Source organism: Centrocercus urophasianus, unplaced genomic scaffold (genome assembly GCF_019232065.1).
Source record: "Centrocercus urophasianus isolate 14NV4802_14NV808 unplaced genomic scaffold, USGS_Curo_1.0 seq_22, whole genome shotgun sequence".
Lineage (NCBI taxonomy): Eukaryota > Metazoa > Chordata > Aves > Galliformes > Phasianidae > Centrocercus > Centrocercus urophasianus.
In genome coordinates this window covers 13,475,283-13,495,570 of record NW_024884778.1, presented here as the reverse complement: position 1 = coordinate 13,495,570, position 20,288 = coordinate 13,475,283, and the positions used below count along the sequence as shown (strand labels likewise).

Here is a 20,288-nt window from a genome sequence, read left to right as displayed (position 1 = left end):
AAACGTCAGTGAAGTAATAACACACTTGGGAATCTCATTGGTGCTGTTTTGTCCTCTGCTACTTCATTTACGTTGTTTCTAGAAGACATTCTGGGTCCAATGTAATAAACTGAAAAACAGTGCCTGTGAAACCTCATTCAGACCAACCAATCCCATGGAGGTTATACCTCCATATACAGAGTGTATTGGTTTTGTTCACTTTAAAATCTGGTGCCAGCTTCAGATTAAACAGCCTCTGTTCTTCCCTTCAGCTCTTCACTAATGGTGCTGTTGGGAGGGTGGATGATTTCAGCTAGAGGCTGAGAGTGCCAGCAGATGCATGAGGAGCACCCAGGTCAAGCAAGAAAATCTGCTCACGTAGCAGACGGGCAAGGAAAATATGTTTCCTGTAGAAACAATGGGACAGATATATAACAATAAAAGCAGGAGTCTTGAATTCTCCGTTACTGTCAGAACCTCACTGCATACAATCATTGCAAAAGGAGCAGGGGGAGTCAAGAACAGCAATGGCCTGGTAAGTAGCACTCAGTATAAGGAGGTAAGGGAGCCCTGAAGCATAGACAGATACAGAAGAGCTGGAGTTGCGGCTCCAAAAGGACCACAGTTTGCCAGAAGGCTGGAAGGAACACAGATCTGAGACAGTAACATAGAAGAGTGAAGAAATGAGAGAGAACAAGAGATGAGATCACACATGCAAAAGAAGGATATGGAGACAAGGTGTGAGATTTCAGAACAGTTTCAGGGCTGCTGGCCACGGGATGTCTTCCAAGGTTGAGTGATGTGATGACTTGCAGGAAGATGCAGCACAACACCCTGCCCAAGTTAGGGACAGAAGGATGCCAGCATGAATGCGAATGACCAGCAGCAGTGAAAAAAAGCTCTCAGTGAAGTGACAGAAGTGCTGAAATGGACTGCCTGTGCAGAGTGGGTGTCGCAGTCTAGTAATTCCTTCAGTACGAAGTGAGATGGCAGCAATCAATTAAGGGCTGGCCCCAGGAAACAATTTCTTGATACCACAATGGCTGTTCTCTTAATATAGTGCTATGGAGTGCAGTGCAGTATGGCACAGACTTATTCTGAAGTACACAAGTTGGGACAAGAAACACAAGTGAATTAATTGTTAATTACAAGTTACCATTACATAATGAATCTTAAAATCTACATAGCTCAAGGTGTGATGTCAGTATTTCACAATAGCATAACCTCCTTCCTAATTTGGTCATAAAACACACATACACTCCCCTCTCCCCAAACTTCCCCTTCATTGCTCTCCGTGCGTGTGTGTCAAAGTCTTCAAATAAATACAGGCCAAAATATGTCATCGTCTAACCTGTAGCTGGCTGCCACCCTGCCTGCAGCAATTCTCCTAAGTTGCTTTCATTTTATTGAGGCAATCAACCTGATCCAAACACAAGGGATGGTCCCAAGGTCCCTCCCCCATCCCATTCCCAAGAACTCCTTGGCATATCACGACATGGCACTAACTCAAGGAGCTGCCTGGGCAGGGCTGCTTGGCCCCGGAGCCAATACAGAGCAGCTCCAGGCAGGGTGCTTTTTCCCCCAATACCAGGCCCAATTTTAAGGAAGCAGCTGAGCTCTAACGATACATTTCCACTGCCCCAGATACGCACCAACGTAGTTTTCAACATCGCTGACGTAGAACGTAGGTGCAGGCACAGACAATCCCAGGCCATCCTTCTTGGGAACCAGGATGGGCTCTGTGAAGCCATTTTCTTCCAAATACTCTGTTGTTAGCTGGCTGCCTGGCACTTTCACTACTATATCTTCAGCACTAGAAAAGCAAACATAGATTCAGTGGTAAGGAGCTTCCATGCAGAGCTTGGCATCTTCTGCATTGTGCTACTGGAAGGAAAAATTACGGGTAGGCAAAAATAAACTGACATCATCAGTAAGCAGCCACTTCTTCCCAACTCCCATTTTGTTCAGTTGGGTGCCTCCGTTTGTTTTGAAACAACCAGAATATGCTTGGACCTCTATTATTTTATTCAAATGCTAAAAAATGTGTTTTTTTTAAAAGAAACCCACTTCTTAACTTCTTTACAAATGCCAGCTATGCTACGATTTTCCTATATCACTCTGTGTTGCTCTACTGAAGAGTAAGCAATATGCGAATGTATGTCTTTTCTTAACATTAGATTTTCCAAACAAATAAGGGCTACATTTATTCAAAGTCTACAAAGAAACTTGAAGGTATGCAGACACACCAGAACATACAGTGCCAACAACTAGAGAGAAAACAATTTGTTGGTCATGAAGCATACAAGCTCATATTTGCGAATATATGTATATACACACATTTATTTGTTTTTTTTAGAGACAACAATTCTCTCAAGAACTCTCAAAAACCAAAATGCCTACTGGAATAAGCATTCCATATGCAAAGCACCTCTGAGAATCAGTCAAAACACAGTCTTTGAGAGAGGCAACACTAGAAACAATAAACCCTGAGGTCTTGGGCTCAGCAGAGCCGATAGTCAGTAGTCTTCCAGGTGGCACTGGGCTACCAGGTGCTCTAAGCTGTCACTGAGACCTGCCCTGTGGAGACAATAAGCAATGCTTTAGCACCATCCAGTACACTTCTTGAGTAGATTTAAGTGACTATGCATGATGGAAAGTGATGCAATTCGCAGCCTGGATCTCTTTGAACCGTGTGGATGATCACACCTATCTGCAAAACCTCACTTACATGCAAAGTAGGTTTGTAAGACAAAAGCTGTAAGGCAGTGTGTTACAAAGCACATGAAGCACAGAAAAATCGTCTGCAATCGGCTCACTCAACTCTAATGCACCAACTACTGGAAACTTCTGAAATAACATCTCATGGTGAGAGACCATTTTCTTAACTACAGGAATCTGTCTTGTTACCAGTGATCAATGCCAAAGAAATTAGTGTTAAATATTTCAATTTAAAGAGGGCAATATTTAAAACGTTGCATAATCTCAAATAAATTGCCTGGGAAAGACTTTGCAAATCGTTTTTAAGTAGTCAAATAAATGGTTCAGGAAATACTCTGCAAATCATTTTCCAGCAGCTGAGAGAGCTTCAAAGTGACGAATCAAAGGACAGGTTTATCAAACGATCCCTCATTCAATTTAAAAGTCCAATTCCTAGATCTTTTCAAGAGCAAAACATTTTGAATTCAAAGTGAGAAATGACGAGGCTCTGGATGAAGAAGAGCCCGAGGCGTGCTCTAGTAAAGATGTGGCAGGTCCCTCTTCGCACCACCTCAGTAGCCAAGCCAAGGCTGGGCTCTGGGAAGACATTGGTGCAGCTCTCCGCCAGCAGTCTGGGGCCAGAGGAAATAAGGAAACATTGACGTTTTACCCCCAAAAGCATTACCTCGGGGAACCCTTAAGGCTAATACATGACTGCCCTCTTCTGCATCAGCTCTGAACTACAGCTGACATCCTCGGTTCCCAAAAAGGAAGGTAAGGCAGGTACGTCCTGAGGCTTGGCATGGATCATAGCACTCCATATTTATGCAAGCACGAAGAACTGAGGCTGGAAATGTTAAAGAGCTAGAAGTGAACTTTATGAGAACCTCACAGGAAGGCTGCATCTGGTGAAAAAGGTTCTTGTCATGTGCTCTTACAGCTCAACAGTTCTCTGATGCCCACAGAGTGCACATTAGGCTCGTGGAGGGCTTCCTGCTTCAGAGAACCAGCATACCTCTTGACAAAGTAGATACTAATTAACTGCAGCTAAGCTCCTCTTTAAATTCCAGGTAATCTTGTGAGTTGATAATGAAGAGGAGGAATGCATTTGGGAAACAAAGAGCATGGACTAGAACTGTGTGCAACGACAGAGCAAAGAGTAAGACTGGATGAATCAAATTTATCTTCCGGACAGCTGCAGAGCACATTCATGGAACCCAGTTATCTCCTGGGTATAAACTGGCATCTGACAGGCTGGCAGAGGTACATCTAGCATGCCTGGCATCAATGAGACATCAAATAAGCACAGGAAAGGGGTGTAACATGCAAGCTGAAGAAATGCATGGTGAGAGAAGCAGCAGCAACTCATAGGGCACTGCGTGTTATCCAGATAGGGTCCTTCCTCTGCTCTCCTGCTGAATGCAGCCTGTGCACTGCAGTCTTTCAATTAATTCTCAGTCTGCATAAATATTAATATATCATTAAACCTCTGTAGTTTACAGTGCCCATACGTATCTCACATACTTGTTTAAGTCTAATTTGCATCCGTGTGTGCCACAGAAATGTCTAGCAATGATGGTGCCAAAATGGAGAGCAACCTTTACGCTACAATACCTGAACAATTAACGTAGTTATTATTATTACTACCCCACTTCCATTTTGGCATTAAAAATTCAGGAGCTGAATGACATGAACCCAACTTTTTTCTTGTTTGCTTTGCTCAGGGTTCCTTTTGATCTGAGCTCCACGAAGGGACAGACTGGTTACAGCTGGTTGTTGCCTTCCGTGCATCAGCAACACTTCTGCCTTTAAAACAAGATCCCCTTTTCAGTTCATCAGATTGTTGCCACTGGGTTTTGTAGTGAACATCTGCAGATTTCACTCATTTTCTTTAGAAAAGAAAATTTCTCAACAAGGCCGCTTTGCTAATGCCACAAGTGCCACTGCCAGTGGCCTGCATCTCACAGGGACTCTGAACTACAGACTCTTCTTGCTCTCCATTTTGGCAGCACAGATTTTCTTATATGCTCATGTAAGTGGCAAACAAAAAAACAAAACAAAGCAAAAAACAGAAGACCATACTTCTTTCACTGTTTGGGAACAACACAACATACTGAGTCAAATTCCTGTTTCTTTAAATTAGAGAAGAAATCCCATACAAGTCTGTGTAACTTTCAGTGAGGTGCTGAAAGCACTAACTGAGAACACATCTCCCTGGAGTGACTGGGGAAGTGAAGACATCCACTAAAAAACAGAATTCCTATCTTCCCTGGAAAGAGTTTGTCATCATGATCATTGCCTTCTTAGGGTACATTGCTGGTTTGCATTTTGTGCACAGACCCAAGGTTTCGGTAACAGAAGCCACCAGCACCTACAGTTTCCCAGCCATTTCTAGATTACTGAAATCATTCTGCCTAGACCTTGATCTCTCTTTTTTTCCATGAAATCAGCTTTGCAACCTTTCCAATCGCTCTGTATTAAAAACGAAACAAAACAAAAATAAAACAGGCCTGAAAAAAATAGCCAAACAGATAAAATTACTGAGTCCTGAATCAAGTGAAACACATCTGTAAGCACTGCAATGCTCTGCTGGGGTATTTCAGCCTTCACTTTAACCAGCCTGGTGACTGTTATCTGGAAAGAAATGTGAAATTAAATCCTCTCTGAAACAAAGAAGTTGTGTTTACCAGGCACATTTTACCAGCCTCCGCAGATACTTCTAAAATACTCAGTCATTAATAATTGAGAATTTACTTGGCTAAAGCCTACATTCAAGAATGAGAGGAAAATCATCACTCTTACAAATGGCTGTGGAACAGCCTGATAAAGTGTGGAACACACCACCTAACAATTAGCACTATTCATTACCCTAAATAAGGGAGTCTTTATCACTGTAGCAACTGAGGATGTCATTGTTCTTCTTTTCAAGAAGCAGAGAGACTTCAGCAAAACCATCAGTATTTTCGAGAACTCGAGAATTCTGTGCAACAAATTTCTTAGTCTCTTATTCAAGCCTATGTTGTAGGGGCCAAACACATTCTTGTTCTTGTCTCCACAAGTATTAGCATCTACTGAAATCTGCAGGAGCTGGACTCAACCAACAGTAGATTTTAACGCTGCTGCAGAAATGGAAAAGGAGAGAGCCTGGGACATCCATAATAGAACAATTCACTCAAACATCATCTCCCTGTACCACCTACTGCTTCTGGAGAGAATCGTGGCCAGCTTCATATGAAATGGGCTGTATCTGCTTTTCCACTAGAACACTGCTTACTTACACCTCCGAACAACTTACCTTGGAAAGGTACGACTTCGAAGCTCCTTTATAAAGATTTGGCTTCCATTCTGTACAGGCTTGACCTCTGTACTCTGCCCAGTATCGTGTTTATGCCAATTTCTTTTCTTTTTCACTGAAAAAGAGTGATTTGGACAGTACCAAATGCTAAGTAGAAGAAAATGAGGACATTTGAAGGAATGACACATCACAGCATTTCTTAGGTGAGCAGAAAAGAGGGAGTCCCTACTATGGTGCAGTGCCAACTTTAATACCACTCTCAATTCCCCATTAAACAGCTATACTGTAGCCTGAAGATCCATTACATACTGAACAGTGCTCGTTCTGTAACATAAGGGCAACCAGACGGATAATTGCTGAACTGCACAGCTACCACAGGCTTCATGCAAACACAGGCTCTGGACATTTTGTACTTGTCATATACACCAAAAGCCCTTGGAAAGCCACTTTTCTGCTCTGTCACTATGTCGTTATGAATTGATTTGTTATAAATTACCTGCATCTAAAGGTCTGTCCAGCAGTGGTAGATTTGACATCAGTTTGGTTGGGCTTTGAAATATGCCCTGCACAAACATTCACATAAAAGGGAAAAGAGGAAAAAAAAAAAAGAAAAGAAAAAAAAGATGCAAGGGCACCACAAATGCAATTTTTAGAACTAACTTCTTCCCAGGTTTTGAAAGTCCAGGAAAGCTTGGGCTTTGAAATGAGGCCATCAGATGGAAGGCCCCTTAACTATGCTCCCAGCTGGTGATTGACAGGCAAGTATCTCACGGAAAAAGGGTCAGCTGAAATAAGCATAAATAAGCAAGTCAGATGTCTACGTAGCTCTGCCTTGCCTTTAACAGCCAGATAACACAGAGCAAGTAAAACTGGTCCAGTTTTACCTTGGTCAGCACTATCTCTCTCAGCTGTTCCTGCTACCACAGTCTGTTTGAGCAGGCTCGTTTTTGTAGTAAATGGTTTTGTTTCAAACATATATCATTTCAGGCCGGTTGGAAGAAATTTCACCTCACAATTTTCTTTTATTTTTTACCTATGTTTTATATCGCAAAACTCAACCTCTAGCCCCCAAACTGCCAAAGTAGCAACTTGTGGATGGCACTCTCTCTGTGCTTTGCACATGCACGCACACATTTCTATGTACTTTTTCATTAAGAAAGGAATCTGGAGGCTGCAGCTATAAGAGAAAAGGTCTGGAAAAAGCTAACTTTGTTTTCCTGACCACAACCCTGTGATAACTCAAGCAAAGACATCCTCTGAGGAATCCACCCCGGGTTTTGCACAGAGCATGCTGGTTTTATTAGTTCCATGCAGCTCTCCAGCCTAGCTGGATATATTCATTAAAGCTGCAAGTTCTTTATCTTAATGACTCTCAGGCTTAGTGCATTAATTCAATGCTCCTGGTAACAAAGGAAGCAAGCCCTACATGGATGCCAAACCTTCCTCCTCTTCTGTCCCTTTCCATGTCGGCCCCCTCCCCTCACCCTGATCTATTCAACACTGGGACTCTTAGCACAAGTCCCAGTGAAACAGGTGCTGCTTGTCACATGGAAAATTAGCAGCATGTTCTTTTATTATGTCTCAGATAGCATGGAACACTGAGAAATAACAGCAGCAAATCGGCGCTGTAGAGAAATACACTGCAACTCCCCTCAGAGCACCAGGGAGCCTTTCCTCTGGTGCTGCTGGGATCCACCTCCAGCACAGCACCAGCAGCCAGCACCCAAAGCCATGGATTGCAGCGAGCCGCTGACTGGAGGCCATCCCACAGCATCAAACATCGGCGCTTGGCCCGTTTTCAGCCCTTCTCTTTACATTTCATCTGCACCACGAAGACCTCAGTAAGGATTAAAGGCCATTAACATGTGCTACAAATACGAGCTCTGGCCTGAAAGGGCGCTTTTTTTTTTTTTTTTTTTAAATGATTACAGATTTATTTTTCTGCAGAACTTTCTGATCTAAATTTGACCTTTGGAAAGCATGAACCCCTGCTCCTACAGAAAGCGCCTCTGAGGAAAGAGAGAATGCATTTCTATGGCCTCAAAATGTATAATTCCAGGCTTCAGAGGTACATTTTTTCAACTGTATTTGTGAAGAAGGGATACCTCAAAGCACCCTCATGGTTCTCTGTTGATATACACGGGAGGCTTTAACTACTTGAAGACACTCCACTCACGTGCATTAACTTCACTGATTCCAAATCATGTATCTGATTGTCACTGCTGCAAATCAGACAGCAATCGAGCCAAACATCTCAGACCACGCTACGAAATAAGTCAAGCCTTAACAAAGCACTTATATCTTATTTAATTGATGTCAGAACCATTTCTGTGAACACGTATAATTTTTCTCAAAGAAAAGACCCTACAGATTTCATTAAACTGAAATGGCTTAAAATGTCATATGACAGGAAGCAATTTTCTGAAATAGTAGCCACTAAGCCACATTGGCAAAGTGGAAAAATGTAAGAGGAGGAAAACGATTTTTAAATTTGACATCTGGAAAACATATATTGAGGAATGCATGTTCCAGAAATACACATATATTTTTAAATCCAGACAAGTTGCATAACAGACAATTGGTGTCTGTGTTTCCCTCTGCTAATCTTGCAGTAATTAAATCCTACCAGTGAACTACGGCTCTGGCACAACACTTATTTATTACAAAACTGATACTGCTAGATAACTAGCTTAAACATATATTGTAACAGCTAATAAACAAATGAAACTGATCATCCCACAGCAGTCCCAGCAGAGCCCAAGCGCTGCAGAGCAGGATGTACTGCATACAAATGCCTGCCAGAATGAATGCATTAAGTCAAGCTGTTCCTGCTGTCATGTAATTGGTCTTTCGACTTTTCTAGCCTATTGCACTCCGCAAGAGGTGGCTACAGGATAATAGGGTGTTTTTCTCAGCAGAATCCATGATTCCATTAGTTAATGGTGGAAACTGCTACGCAGCTTGAGGATCCTGTGATCTTACACCAAAACAGAAGGTGAGGCAATCAATAACTAATGCTTAAATGTTCCCGAAATCCTCACACACTGCTACTTTGATGGTTGGTCCTGTACGTCATCTAACTCTCCTTAGTGTCTTTGCAGGGAGAAAACAAACTTGCATTGATGTGCTGGAGAACGCCATCACGTTCTGCACTTCTACCACACTGATAGGCTGTAACTAGCAGCAGTGTTCTACAACCACCTTCTCCATTCTGTACCGTGTGATTGAGGGTCATACTGCCAAGTCAGATTCTATCTGGAGTAAAAAGAACTAAATAGCCAAAAGCCTTCTTAGACCTTCAGAGGACTGCGGTTGGTTTAATTCTCCTCATCTTGACTGGTATATTAAACTTGTAATCTTTTTATTGGAACTGCCATTTCTTGAATTCTAAGATTATGTCTTAAAAAGGATTTATGTTTAATTCCTGATTACTGACTTTGGCTACTTCTGTCTGATTCCCCCCCCTCACACTGAAAAGTAGCTGCCCCTCATTCCTAATTCAAAGCAAAATGGAAGAAAATCAAAGCACTGGACATCTCAATGCCAAAACCCTCAGAGGCTAGAAGGCCTGCCCAACAAGGCCCTCACACAGTTTGCAGCTCTACCAGTTGTACCTTTCAGTACAACCCATTCTAAAATGGCAGATGATTCCCTCTAAGATAACTTGTGGTTGTTTGACAGTTTTTCTGTGATTTTTGGTGTTCGTTTGTGTTTTTTTTTTTTTTTTTTTTGCTAGGAATCTCCCAACAAAACACTACAAAGGCAGATTCATTCATCAAAACAGACATACTGACTTTGTGAAGTCCATCATCATGAGTTGCCTCCCGAGGGCTTTTAGCCCAGTATGTGTGTGCCTTGCTTGTACCACAGTTGTAGCAAACTGTCTGGGAAATGGAGCAGCTGCAGGTTGCTCAGGTTTCCAGTTTGCAAGAGCTAAAGTGGAAAAATGATTCAACTTTTTGCCCACAAAACACTTTAGAATTTTTCTCTTTTATTTTTGGAATATTTTAAACCTGAATTTTCAAGACAGGGCAGAAAAAAACTGGTTGTTTTTGGTATTACTGAGCTTGAACAGAGCAGAAAGCAGCTTCCAGCCATCCCTTATTTCTCACTAAAAAGGAACATTACGGTTCTGTGCTCCTGGGAGATGAGCACAGCGCTCTTCCTCCGTGTGTGGCTGTAACACTGCAGAGTAGTAGGGAAATGTGCAACGCTGTTGCGTATTTACAATAAATGGCTTTCAAGTAAAGCATTTAATCTTTTACAGCAATTGATTTCTTTTTTTTCCCCCATTGTGTAATAGAAAGAATTTGTAAATTAATCTGACCAAAAGCAAACACATCCCACAGTTCTTTCCCAGACAAAACTCCCACTGAGATCAACTGTCACTTTTATTCAGGAGAACTTTTGCCTGTGAAATAACAGCCAGAATTGGCACCCTTGGTGCATCCTGCAATTTCGACTGCTGCTGAAATTGCTGCACTTTTATACCCAGGCCAAGCAGAACACATTGATTCTTACTCTTCTCATCAAAAGACAAAGAACGCCATGCAGTTTTAAAAAATCACTGTGTTAGAGCTAGCTGCCTCTGTAGGGTTTTTCTAATCCACAGCAGTAGGTGCCTCACAGTGCTCACAGAAGGAACTGTTCTTTTCTTGCACAGTCTGGGACTGAACAGAACAGTGAAGTGCTCACATTAGCTCACATGCACTGCCCGAGACTCATTGGGACTGGGAACAGAACTCACATCTCCACAATCCAATCCTGTTTCTTCCCACCAACGTCTTTTTTTACATCATGTTTTGAATTCATAATTTTTATGACACAAACCAGTTAAATGCCTCTTTATATAAAAAAAAAAAACAACCAACCAACCCAACCCCCTTCTTTTCTTTAAGCATACAACTTCTAGTATCTATCTAAGCAAGTATACTTACGAGTGGACTTCCCGTGAGTTTTCTCACAATTTGGACAATGATAGATGTCAATATCTGGCGCCTCCTCTTCTTCAACACCCACGCAGCTGGAATATTTAAAGACAAATATGACATCAGCTTGAGTCCATTTCCGAGCAAGCAAGCAATTGGTAATGAAATAAACCCTCCACCCTATCAGCTGTGTGCTTCCTATGCTGACCATGCATGGCAATACCAAAGCCAAGCTCAGGTACTGCTGTGCTGGTACAGTCAGAGCAGACATTCTGCAGTCCACGCTCGAGATGCAGGGCTGAAAAGTACCAATCCAAAGGGCACTACTGGGCATGTATGGACCGCTACTGGGGCACTCCTGCCAAGGTACACCCCATGCAAGGCTTCTGTAGGTTCCATCTCATTACAGTATACAAAGATAAAGAGCAGACACACAGATCACAGCCCTGCTGGCTGCCAAGAGGATAGGCTGTATCATGGCAGCTGCTGGAACACCCACTGAGATTATTTTGGATGGCACAACGTACATAAGAATGCAGCACAGCCTATGGGCACACAATGCGGGTGCAAGCCAGTGGCAGGGCACAGCACTGGGGGAAAACAAAACTGAACTGCAAAGAAATGAAGTACCCAAGATAGATGTTGTGCAGTCAAAGCACTGAGCAGCCAGCCAAAAAATCGAATTCTGGAGTGGCACTGTTCCCCAAGAGGAGGAAAAGCAAACAGGATTCTGCTCCTGCTTGTTCTGCCTGAAGCTGCTCAGACTGAAAGGCACATTTTTGTAATGTATGAAAACTCCTTCCGCTTCCTTGCAGCAAGCTTGGTGCTGTGGGATGCAGCCTTTGTGCCACAGCTCCATCAGAGTTTGGCAGGCAAGGGGACCCCAGTCCTTGCAAAAACCAGGCAGAGCACCCCACGACCACAGCCACCTTCTCTGCCTCACATCCTAAATACTTTTCAGTGCTCCTCAGTCATCAAAACACTCCAATATTTCTCTTCTGCCAGGGAAAGTGTTCAAGCATGTACCATGGAAATTTCAGCTCTGTACACACGGGAGCATTCAGCCCTCCTGCACGCTGCTGGCGATGAGCACAGGAAGAGCAGAATTCATAGGCAACAGGTAACAGGTTTTGTAGGTAACAAAATACACCGTGACCCTCTGCCTTTAACAAAGGTGGGTTTGAAACCACTTTGGATTGAAGTCACACAGTGATGCACAACTGTAAAGATCGGGATTACAAGCCACAGATCTTGCTTTTGAAAAACAGCATGCACAAAAACCCCACCAAGCTGGAAAAAGACAAAGAGGGTGAGATACGGAAATAAATCTTTTCTGTAACCATTGTAAATATTTTGTCAAAGCAAGATTCTGCCAGAAACCTTTGCGGACATTCATCCTGTTGCAGCCACCACTGCAAGTATGGGACCCAGCCCTAACCAAACCAAAGAGCAAAGGTGGGAGCAACCAAACCTGGAGAAATTCTTGTTTCTGTGAGTGCAACCTGCAAACAGAGCAGCAGCACTGCTGGCAAACACTAACCTATTTCTGAATCACGTAAAAGCAATCACAGATTTGGCTCATGTTTTTTGTAATAAACGGTTACTTGAAAATACACAAAATCATCAGGTCTCCTTGGGCAGACAGCATGGAAAACTGAAGACTAAGTTTGCAGACAGGAAAAAATCATCACAACAACACAGCCCTTGGAGTCAAGTACATACAGGCAGTGAAATTCCAGATTAAGCACTAGGAAATTTAAACAAACCCTGGCAGATTAGAACAGGCGTAACAGAATGTGGGGGATTCCTCTACCCATAAAGCTGCATCAGCTGCTTATGTCACTGGATTCAGCTTGTCAAGCTTAGTAAAGGTATGGATTAGGCTCTGTACAAGGGCTTGAAAAGTCTATATTTAGCTTAAACTAAGCAGATGAGACCCTCGGGCACTGCATGGATCACTACAAAGGAGGTATGAAAAGCTCTGCAATGGGCAAAGGCTCCAGTGTGGTGGGAGCTATTGTTCTGAGAGCAAGTACAAATATTTAGCTAGAACAAAATGAAAGAGTAAAAATAACTGTCCTCAGACTCGAGTGGTCCTCTAAAGATGCAGTCAACTTTTCCAGCTACAACACAGCTTTTGAACGTTTGGCCATTTACAGCTGCTCACAGCCAGAAACTGCTAACTCTACTGAACCTGAAGCTCAAGCACAAACATCCCAAGCAATCCAGGCTATCGAAATGCCTCATATGATTTTTAAGTATGAACCAATTTCTTGTCTCAAGGAATAGTGCTTGCCTTGCCAGTTGCTTCCACCGGCAGAACTGCCATGTGAATATAGGCACAAAAATAGAATTCCCATAGTTAAAGACAGTCCCTAAAGAACACTCCTGTTAGCAGAGCGAGAGACTTTGCTGGGCTGCTGTCAGTTCCACAGCAGTGACCTGCCCTCAAGCCTGAGAGCAGGTGTGCACCTTGAAGGTGAAGCATGAGGAGCATGCCACCCTCAGGCAGAAGCCAGCAGGGTCCTGGAGAAGTGTCCTCTGAAACTCATGTGTGCATTTGTTCCTCAAGAGGACCAGTGGAAAATATAATAAAATCAAAACATTTCTGAAGGTGAAGAAAGCCATTTCATGAACCTCAGCAGAATGGCACTGTCCATTCCCTCAAGCCCTGCCTCCACCCACAAACTTTAGCACAAAAGGTGCATTGTATTTTACAACTATTTTTTCGTGAGAATGCTCCACTTCGGTCCCTCCAATTTCTTTTTTTTTTTTCTCCCCAGTCCTATTTGCCTGAGAGAAATACAAACATAAAAAAAGGCTGGAGTCAAACATTTGACCCCCTACAGTGATCAAACGGGCTTGGAGTCAGACAATGCAGGATCCCACGCAGCGTGCTGGGGAGCAGCCTCCAGCAACAGCCCCTGCTGCACTGATTCGCAAATTAATCTGTCAATACAAACCCTGGATGCGCTGCCATCAGCGGCAAGGAACTGGAAAAGCTCTCAATAGCATTTCTGTGCAGTTATTCAGATCTGCCAATGAGGTAAAAGTGGGCATAAGAGGTTCAGAAAGGGAAAACTGCAAATGTGGCGTTGAGGCAGAGCTCACAAAAGCACAGCCTGAGCTGGAAATAGGCATAGGGAGCGGAGTGCCGGGACAGCATGGCGTGTGGGCATGGCTGCCATCCTGCATGCAGTCCGTGGAGCTGGAGGGGAGAAGACAGCAGCTCCTGCAATAGGAGGGCAGGAAGGGAGCAGGGAGCATGCAGCAGGAGGCAGGGCTGAGGGCCTTGGGAACGACAGCAGGAGCAGAGTTCGAGTCATTTGTATCAACAGGCCAAGAATCAGTTTCAAAAAGCCTGTAAACACCCCAAAATTGTGCTGACATCCTAGTAAGATCCCGTTCTGCTGCAACAGCTGACAAACCATGTAGCGTTGCATTTATACAGCTCAGCATTGTGTCCAGGTCTGAGACCCTCACACCTCAGGAAAGATATGGATCTTCTGGACAGAGTCCAGAGAGGGTCACGGAGATGCTCAGAGGGCTGGAGCACATCTCCTGGGAAGACAGGCTGAAGGAGCTGGGCTTGTTCAGACTGGAGAAGAGAAGGCAGCCTTCCAATACTTAAAGAGAGATTACAAACAGGAGGGAAATCAACTTTCCAGATGGGTAGATAGTGATAGGACAAGGGGAAATGGCTTTAAACTGAAGGAGAGGAGATTTAGATTGGAGGTCAGGTAGAAGTTATTCACAGAGAGGGCGGTGATGTGCTGAACAGACAGCCCAGAGAGCTGTGGGTGCCCTGTCCCTGGAGGCTCAAGGCCAGGTTGGATGTAGCCCTGGGCAGCCTCGTCTGGTATTTGGCTGGCACCTCTATCCATGGAAGGGTTGGAACCTGATCTTTAAGGCCCCTTCCAACCCAAGCCATTCTGTGATCCTCTCTCCAGTGGAGCATTTTACAGACCTTCCTGACAACTCGCAGAGTGAGCTCTATCTCTTGCCACCATACCGCAATTTGGAAGCTTTGCCAAAACAAACACATTCTTCTTGGGGAAAGCATCAGGTTCCCGAAACATATTTGAAGGAGAAAACTTCTAATTGGTGAAGGTTAATGAAGGAAAACCTTTCCCAGATGTCCTGCAGAGTCTCATTACCCAGGACACTGGCACTAACACGCACACCCAATGAGAGGCACGATGCAGGGAGCAGCTCCCACCCACTGCTCCCCCGGCAGAGAACCTCCACTGCTCTGCTGAAGTGCAGTAAGGATGGAAGAAGAGGTTAATTAGTGCGTATCCAAGAGTATCTTGTTGGGGTGATATAAAGCAACTTAGTACTTGACTTCAAAATGTTATTAAAATTATTTAATTCACGTTGAAGCAGTGTAAAATTCATTTGATAATTAGATAAAAGTGAAGCACTATTACTACAACTGCATTTTAATTTTAACAAGTAATAATGAAATGTAAAGCCTTTGATATGGTAGCTGTTTAAACCCACATATCACATTTTACAGCAATTTAAGTGAGAAATAGCACAAACAGAAGCATCTGCAATCAGAAGTTAGAAATTATATTTTTATTAGAATCTTTGCACCTTGCCACTTAAAGATAAAATTGCCTGTGCTCACCATGAAGAGGGACTCAGATTTCAGTGTTCTGACAAAGCTGGTGACTTTCTTAGTCAGGCAACAATAATAAAAGGTGGATACACATGAATTTTCATGGCACGAATGTCTACGATGGCCTTCATTTGTAGGCTTCAATGAGATGACATATAAGTAATTTTTGACCCATTTAATTAATGGGTTAAAATTATTCCATTCTACAATGATCATGTAATAACCATTATCAAACAGAAGACAAGTAGAGAAAAATATCAAAAATAATCAACAAAAGGTAACTTGGTGGGAAAGAACATAAAATCTAGTGATACCTAAAGAAAACTTCTGAATACAAACCAGCCATGCATTTACCTGTTCCCAATGAGCACCAGTCATGGCACAAACTGCAAAGCAACACGAAATGAATGGCGTTTGCACAGAGGTTTCTAAGAAGTGCTGCAGGATGGCACAGCTGGGAGCTGGGGCAGCCCCTGGGTTGCAGTCAGCTGTGCTGTGCTGCAGCCATTCAGTCCCAGTCCTACTTCATCCCCAGCCACAGCCCCAGGTGCTGGAGCAAGGAAAAGTGACCCCATCCCTACACACAGGCCCATGCAGCAGCACTGCAGATGTAACCCGTTAGCTTTCATTTCATGTCATTTATCTGCTTCTTGCTTCAGAGCAGAGTGTAAAAAACTCTGCTAGAGCATTACACGTTCTTCACAAAGCAGACCTTAAAATACATTCCCTTTATCTACAGGGGAGGCCAGCACAATCGGACCTTTTACAGATAAAGAACCTGTCACAAGCAGGACCGAGGAGATTTGCTGAGGTTTCCCAGCAGGATCTGAGCACAGAACAAGTCTTCAGAGCTCACTGCTGGGTACAGCAGTGTCTGCCACATCTCCAGCCAAATGCACTGTTCAGGATTTGTAACCACCAAACAGAACGCTGGAGTAGGTATTTAGTTTAACTTCCATCTCCATCCTTTGCCACTTCACTAGATACACGCTGAAAACTTAAGAATGTTAACACTGGTAAAAAATGACACTTCAATCCTCATTTCACACAACCATGTATCTGCTTCTCCCTCTCTCCCAAAATCAGTCCAAACTCAAATCACTTTCATCACCCACCAGAAACCTGGAAGGGCACCACATGGACGAGTAAGCCCTTCATACTTCAGCAGCAGTTTTCATCTAGCTACTTCATGAACACGACTCCAGACACACAGGAACATGTTGAGCACCACGTGCACGCAACCTTTGAAGCATGAGGGCTCAACATGACAAAGTGTAGGGCAAGCTCTGCCTCATGCTTGCAGGGCAGCATAGTGCTTCCCTCTGCTACAATGCATGTGCTCTGCGTCGTGAGCACAGCCCCATATGAGGGTACCTGGACTTCAGAACACCAGGCATTGACCCACACCTACTGCAGAAAGGCTGTGGTGCCTGACAGCCCGTTAGCAACTTTCTCTTTTGCACTAAATAGCAAATGACCAAAGCCACCTGGAGACCTAGGAATGCAGTTGTCCTCCCCCTCAGCACTTCCTTGCCTCATCTGACAAGAACAGCAGAGGGTTCCTGCACAAGGTAAGGCACAGTGATGCCTAATGAGACTGTGGGGTGACTGCCACTGCAGGCTGCTGAGAACAGCTTAAGCAAAGTCTTCTCAAGATTGGTTCACAGTAGCAGTACCTTTGGGTAGGGAGTACAAGCAAGAAACTCCCGTATCCCTTTAGATTTAAGAAAGGACTATAAATACTGGAAAATGGTGCTTGATCTCATGCTCCTCCTTCTCTTCTCTCAGAAGCTGGAGACAGTATCAATATGTGATGCAAGAGGGAACTGTGCTGATGGACCCAGATCTCAGCACACAGGGCCTGAGCCTGGGGATGGGCAGCAGGGTGCTCAGGGCCAGGCACAGGCAGCCTCAGCATGTGAGGACAAAGCACCAGAGCCCAGGTGGGGCAGCTGTCACAGACCAAAAGAGGCATTCATGGCATTGTCATAAAAGTGGTAATTAATAATTAACCTGACCTCATCCTCAACCCTTAACAACAGGGTATCTACCGGTATAACTTCTTGACATGTAATTTAATCACGTTACACAATAATGCTCTTCTTTAACAATAAGATGCCATTTACAGGAAAGAGGACCATCCAGTTTCAGAAGCCTCCACCATCCAAAAAGAAGCATAGGTACTGCAGGAAAATCAGGACTTGTCAGCAGTGGAAAGAACCACACTTCACATTTTAATGGATATCTTGCGCTTACATCTCATTTGATCACATGTTTATTACTCATTTTCACCTAACAAAGCAGTTTCAACTGCCCCCAAAATGAAACAGTCACTTGGTCACACAGCAGTTATCAGATGGGCCAGTGCTGTGACAGAGATTTGTTGTGTCCACATCAGAGCATCCAGAACTGCAACATATAACATCTCTAGTATCCACAATATTACATATTAAAAAAAAAAAAAAAAAATCAAGAAAAGGAAAAGAAACAAGCAGTTCCAAGGGGGAGCGAATCTGGTGGAACAGGCTGTTCTTTGGATTTCAGTCTCACGTTGCTCTCCTGGTGGCTGTGTTACTGGGTAAACTCCGAGCAGGGCTCTCTCATGTATGCTCTCCTCTGTCTGATAAGCAAACAGGCACGTCCTTCACTAAATAGAACGATCTGTCTCATCTAATCAGCTACTTATTTTTACAGAACATACAGGATTTTTTGAGACTTCAAGCCTGCTGTCAGATGTGGTTAAAGCTAAGCAATGGGTTGAAAAATCACTTTGGAGAACAGAAGGATACACTCATAAGTGCTACTCCACTAAAAAACCCAGATGCAAGCAGTGTTAGGAGAAAAACAATGTGTGCTGGCTTAGGCACAACTGCAAGCGTCCAATACAAGGGTCTTGTTGAATAAGGGCCTAACTGAGAGATGATCCTGCCTCCACTGGGCAGCCAGAGCCCTAAATTGGGAAGTTGGGGATTCACTCTGGGGCACACCTGGAGCCACCAGCAGGCTGTCCTGTACAGCAGGACCTACAGACGGCAGCACTGAAGTAGCAGGGTGCTGCTGTACAACACAGCAATATATGTTCTACTTGTTGTTGTGACTCTCTTTAATCCCAAGTAAATTGCATAACTTCTTTGACTCAGTTTCTCCACTTATAAAACAGTGTTATTAATAAATGCCTGATAACCTCAAAGACTAGTACAGTATAATTAACAAACGTGCTCAGTGCTTTGAAGATGGGAATCTCTGTGCAAGCGCTTGGATGTGCGACCCACACACAAATCTTTTGCAGGGCCATGAGGCCCCCCCTCAGCCTGCTCTACTTTGGGCTGAACAAACCCAGGGACCTCAGCCACTCCTCATACACCTTGTCCTACAGACCCTTCACTGTCTTCGTAGTCCTCCTTTGGATGCTCCCTAAGAGTTTTATGCCCTTCTTTTATTGTGGAATTATCCTTCACCAGTTTTCACAGATCCACATATTTTCAAACTACTTTGTTAAGCTGACGCTTTCCTTTGGGTTTCCACAGGTCTGCACCCATGGGTGGCTGCTGCCAAGACTCACAGGGACTGGACAGGGTGTGTGTTTTGCTTGGCAATGAAACCAATTTTTCAAAGCAAACATAGAATGTAGGTGAAGAAGGAAGAACCAACCTCCTTTGGCTTATAAAAATCTCCAAGTCAGTTCCACAAAATTTTGTAATGTTCAAACTGAAAGAGCTTAGGGGAAAAAAAAAAAAACCAAAAAAACAAACAAAAACAGATAAGATTTGGACACTGGAACAGGCTGCCCAAGGAAATGCTGGAGTCACTGCCCCGGAGGTGCTCAAGAAAAGCACAGATGTGGTACTTAGGGACATGGCTCAGTGGGCAATGTTGATGGTAGGTGGATGGGTGGACAAGATGATCTTAGAGGTCTTTTCCAATATCAATGATTCTATGATTCTATGGTGAGGGCACAACAATCAGAAGGGACAGGCTTTTTTTTCTCATAGAGTCTAAAGGAGTGCAAACTATGGATGAGTAACATTCAGCTGGGCCTTAGAGAGGAAATAATCCATACAAATACTGCCATTAGGCTACAGACAAGTGCATGCAGCATGCACTGGAAATACTGTTCTAACACAGTACCTGTGTTCTAATCACTCCAACAATATCCAAGCTTCTGAGTAGCTGCTATACCCATTACAGCCACAAAATCATTTGACTACTTGGGAACATGGCATTAAGAAAAGCCAACAGCAAATGCTATAAGATGTTTTATTCCAGCAAAGAGGCACAACAAATCTGCGTTGCCATGAAGCACATGGACCATGAAAGTGTGCCATGCTGCATTCCCCTGGCCACGAGGGCTGGGGCACAGGCATTGGCTGGGAAAGGTATCTGGGTCAGTCTGGCCTTCCCTCAGAGTACTGTTGAGGAAAAGGTCATGAACTGAAGTCAAGAGGGACCCCATGTAATGCTCTCCTTTCTTGTGAAACGTGGTTCTCCACTGCTTTGAAAGCAGTTGTACAATCCCTCCAAGCATGGAAAGAGGGGAGAATGCTATTGCAGGGACACGGCAGTGAGATACCTCCATTTGCCCTTTGTTATTTGGACGCTGTTTTGGGAGGAGGGGTGTTGCCTGCTCCTTACAAAGTTTGCAGTTGTATTGAAAATAAGTTGCTTGTTCTAAAGTAGGTGCCTTTACGTTTTAGAAAGAGGAACAGACTACATCTGCTCCTTACGATTCAGTAATGGAAACAGAATTGAACTACACTGAGAAGCT

At 43.7% G+C, this 20,288-nt stretch overlaps 1 protein-coding gene across 2 annotated transcripts in view; it reads right to left on the bottom strand.

Annotated features, from left to right (window-relative positions):
- The window catches only part of PHF2 (PHD finger protein 2), an 80,810-nt gene that overhangs the window by 26,381 nt on the left and 34,141 nt on the right, over positions 1–20,288 (bottom strand). For both annotated transcript variants that reach the window (XM_042823471.1, XM_042823472.1), the window contains exons 3-5: positions 10,909–10,994; positions 5,972–6,086; positions 1,632–1,792 (exon numbers count right to left, since the gene is read on the bottom strand). In XM_042823471.1, the coding sequence (XP_042679405.1) occupies positions 1,632–1,792; positions 5,972–6,086; positions 10,909–10,994 (362 nt within the window). The remainder of the gene's footprint in view (positions 1–1,631; positions 1,793–5,971; positions 6,087–10,908; positions 10,995–20,288) is intronic.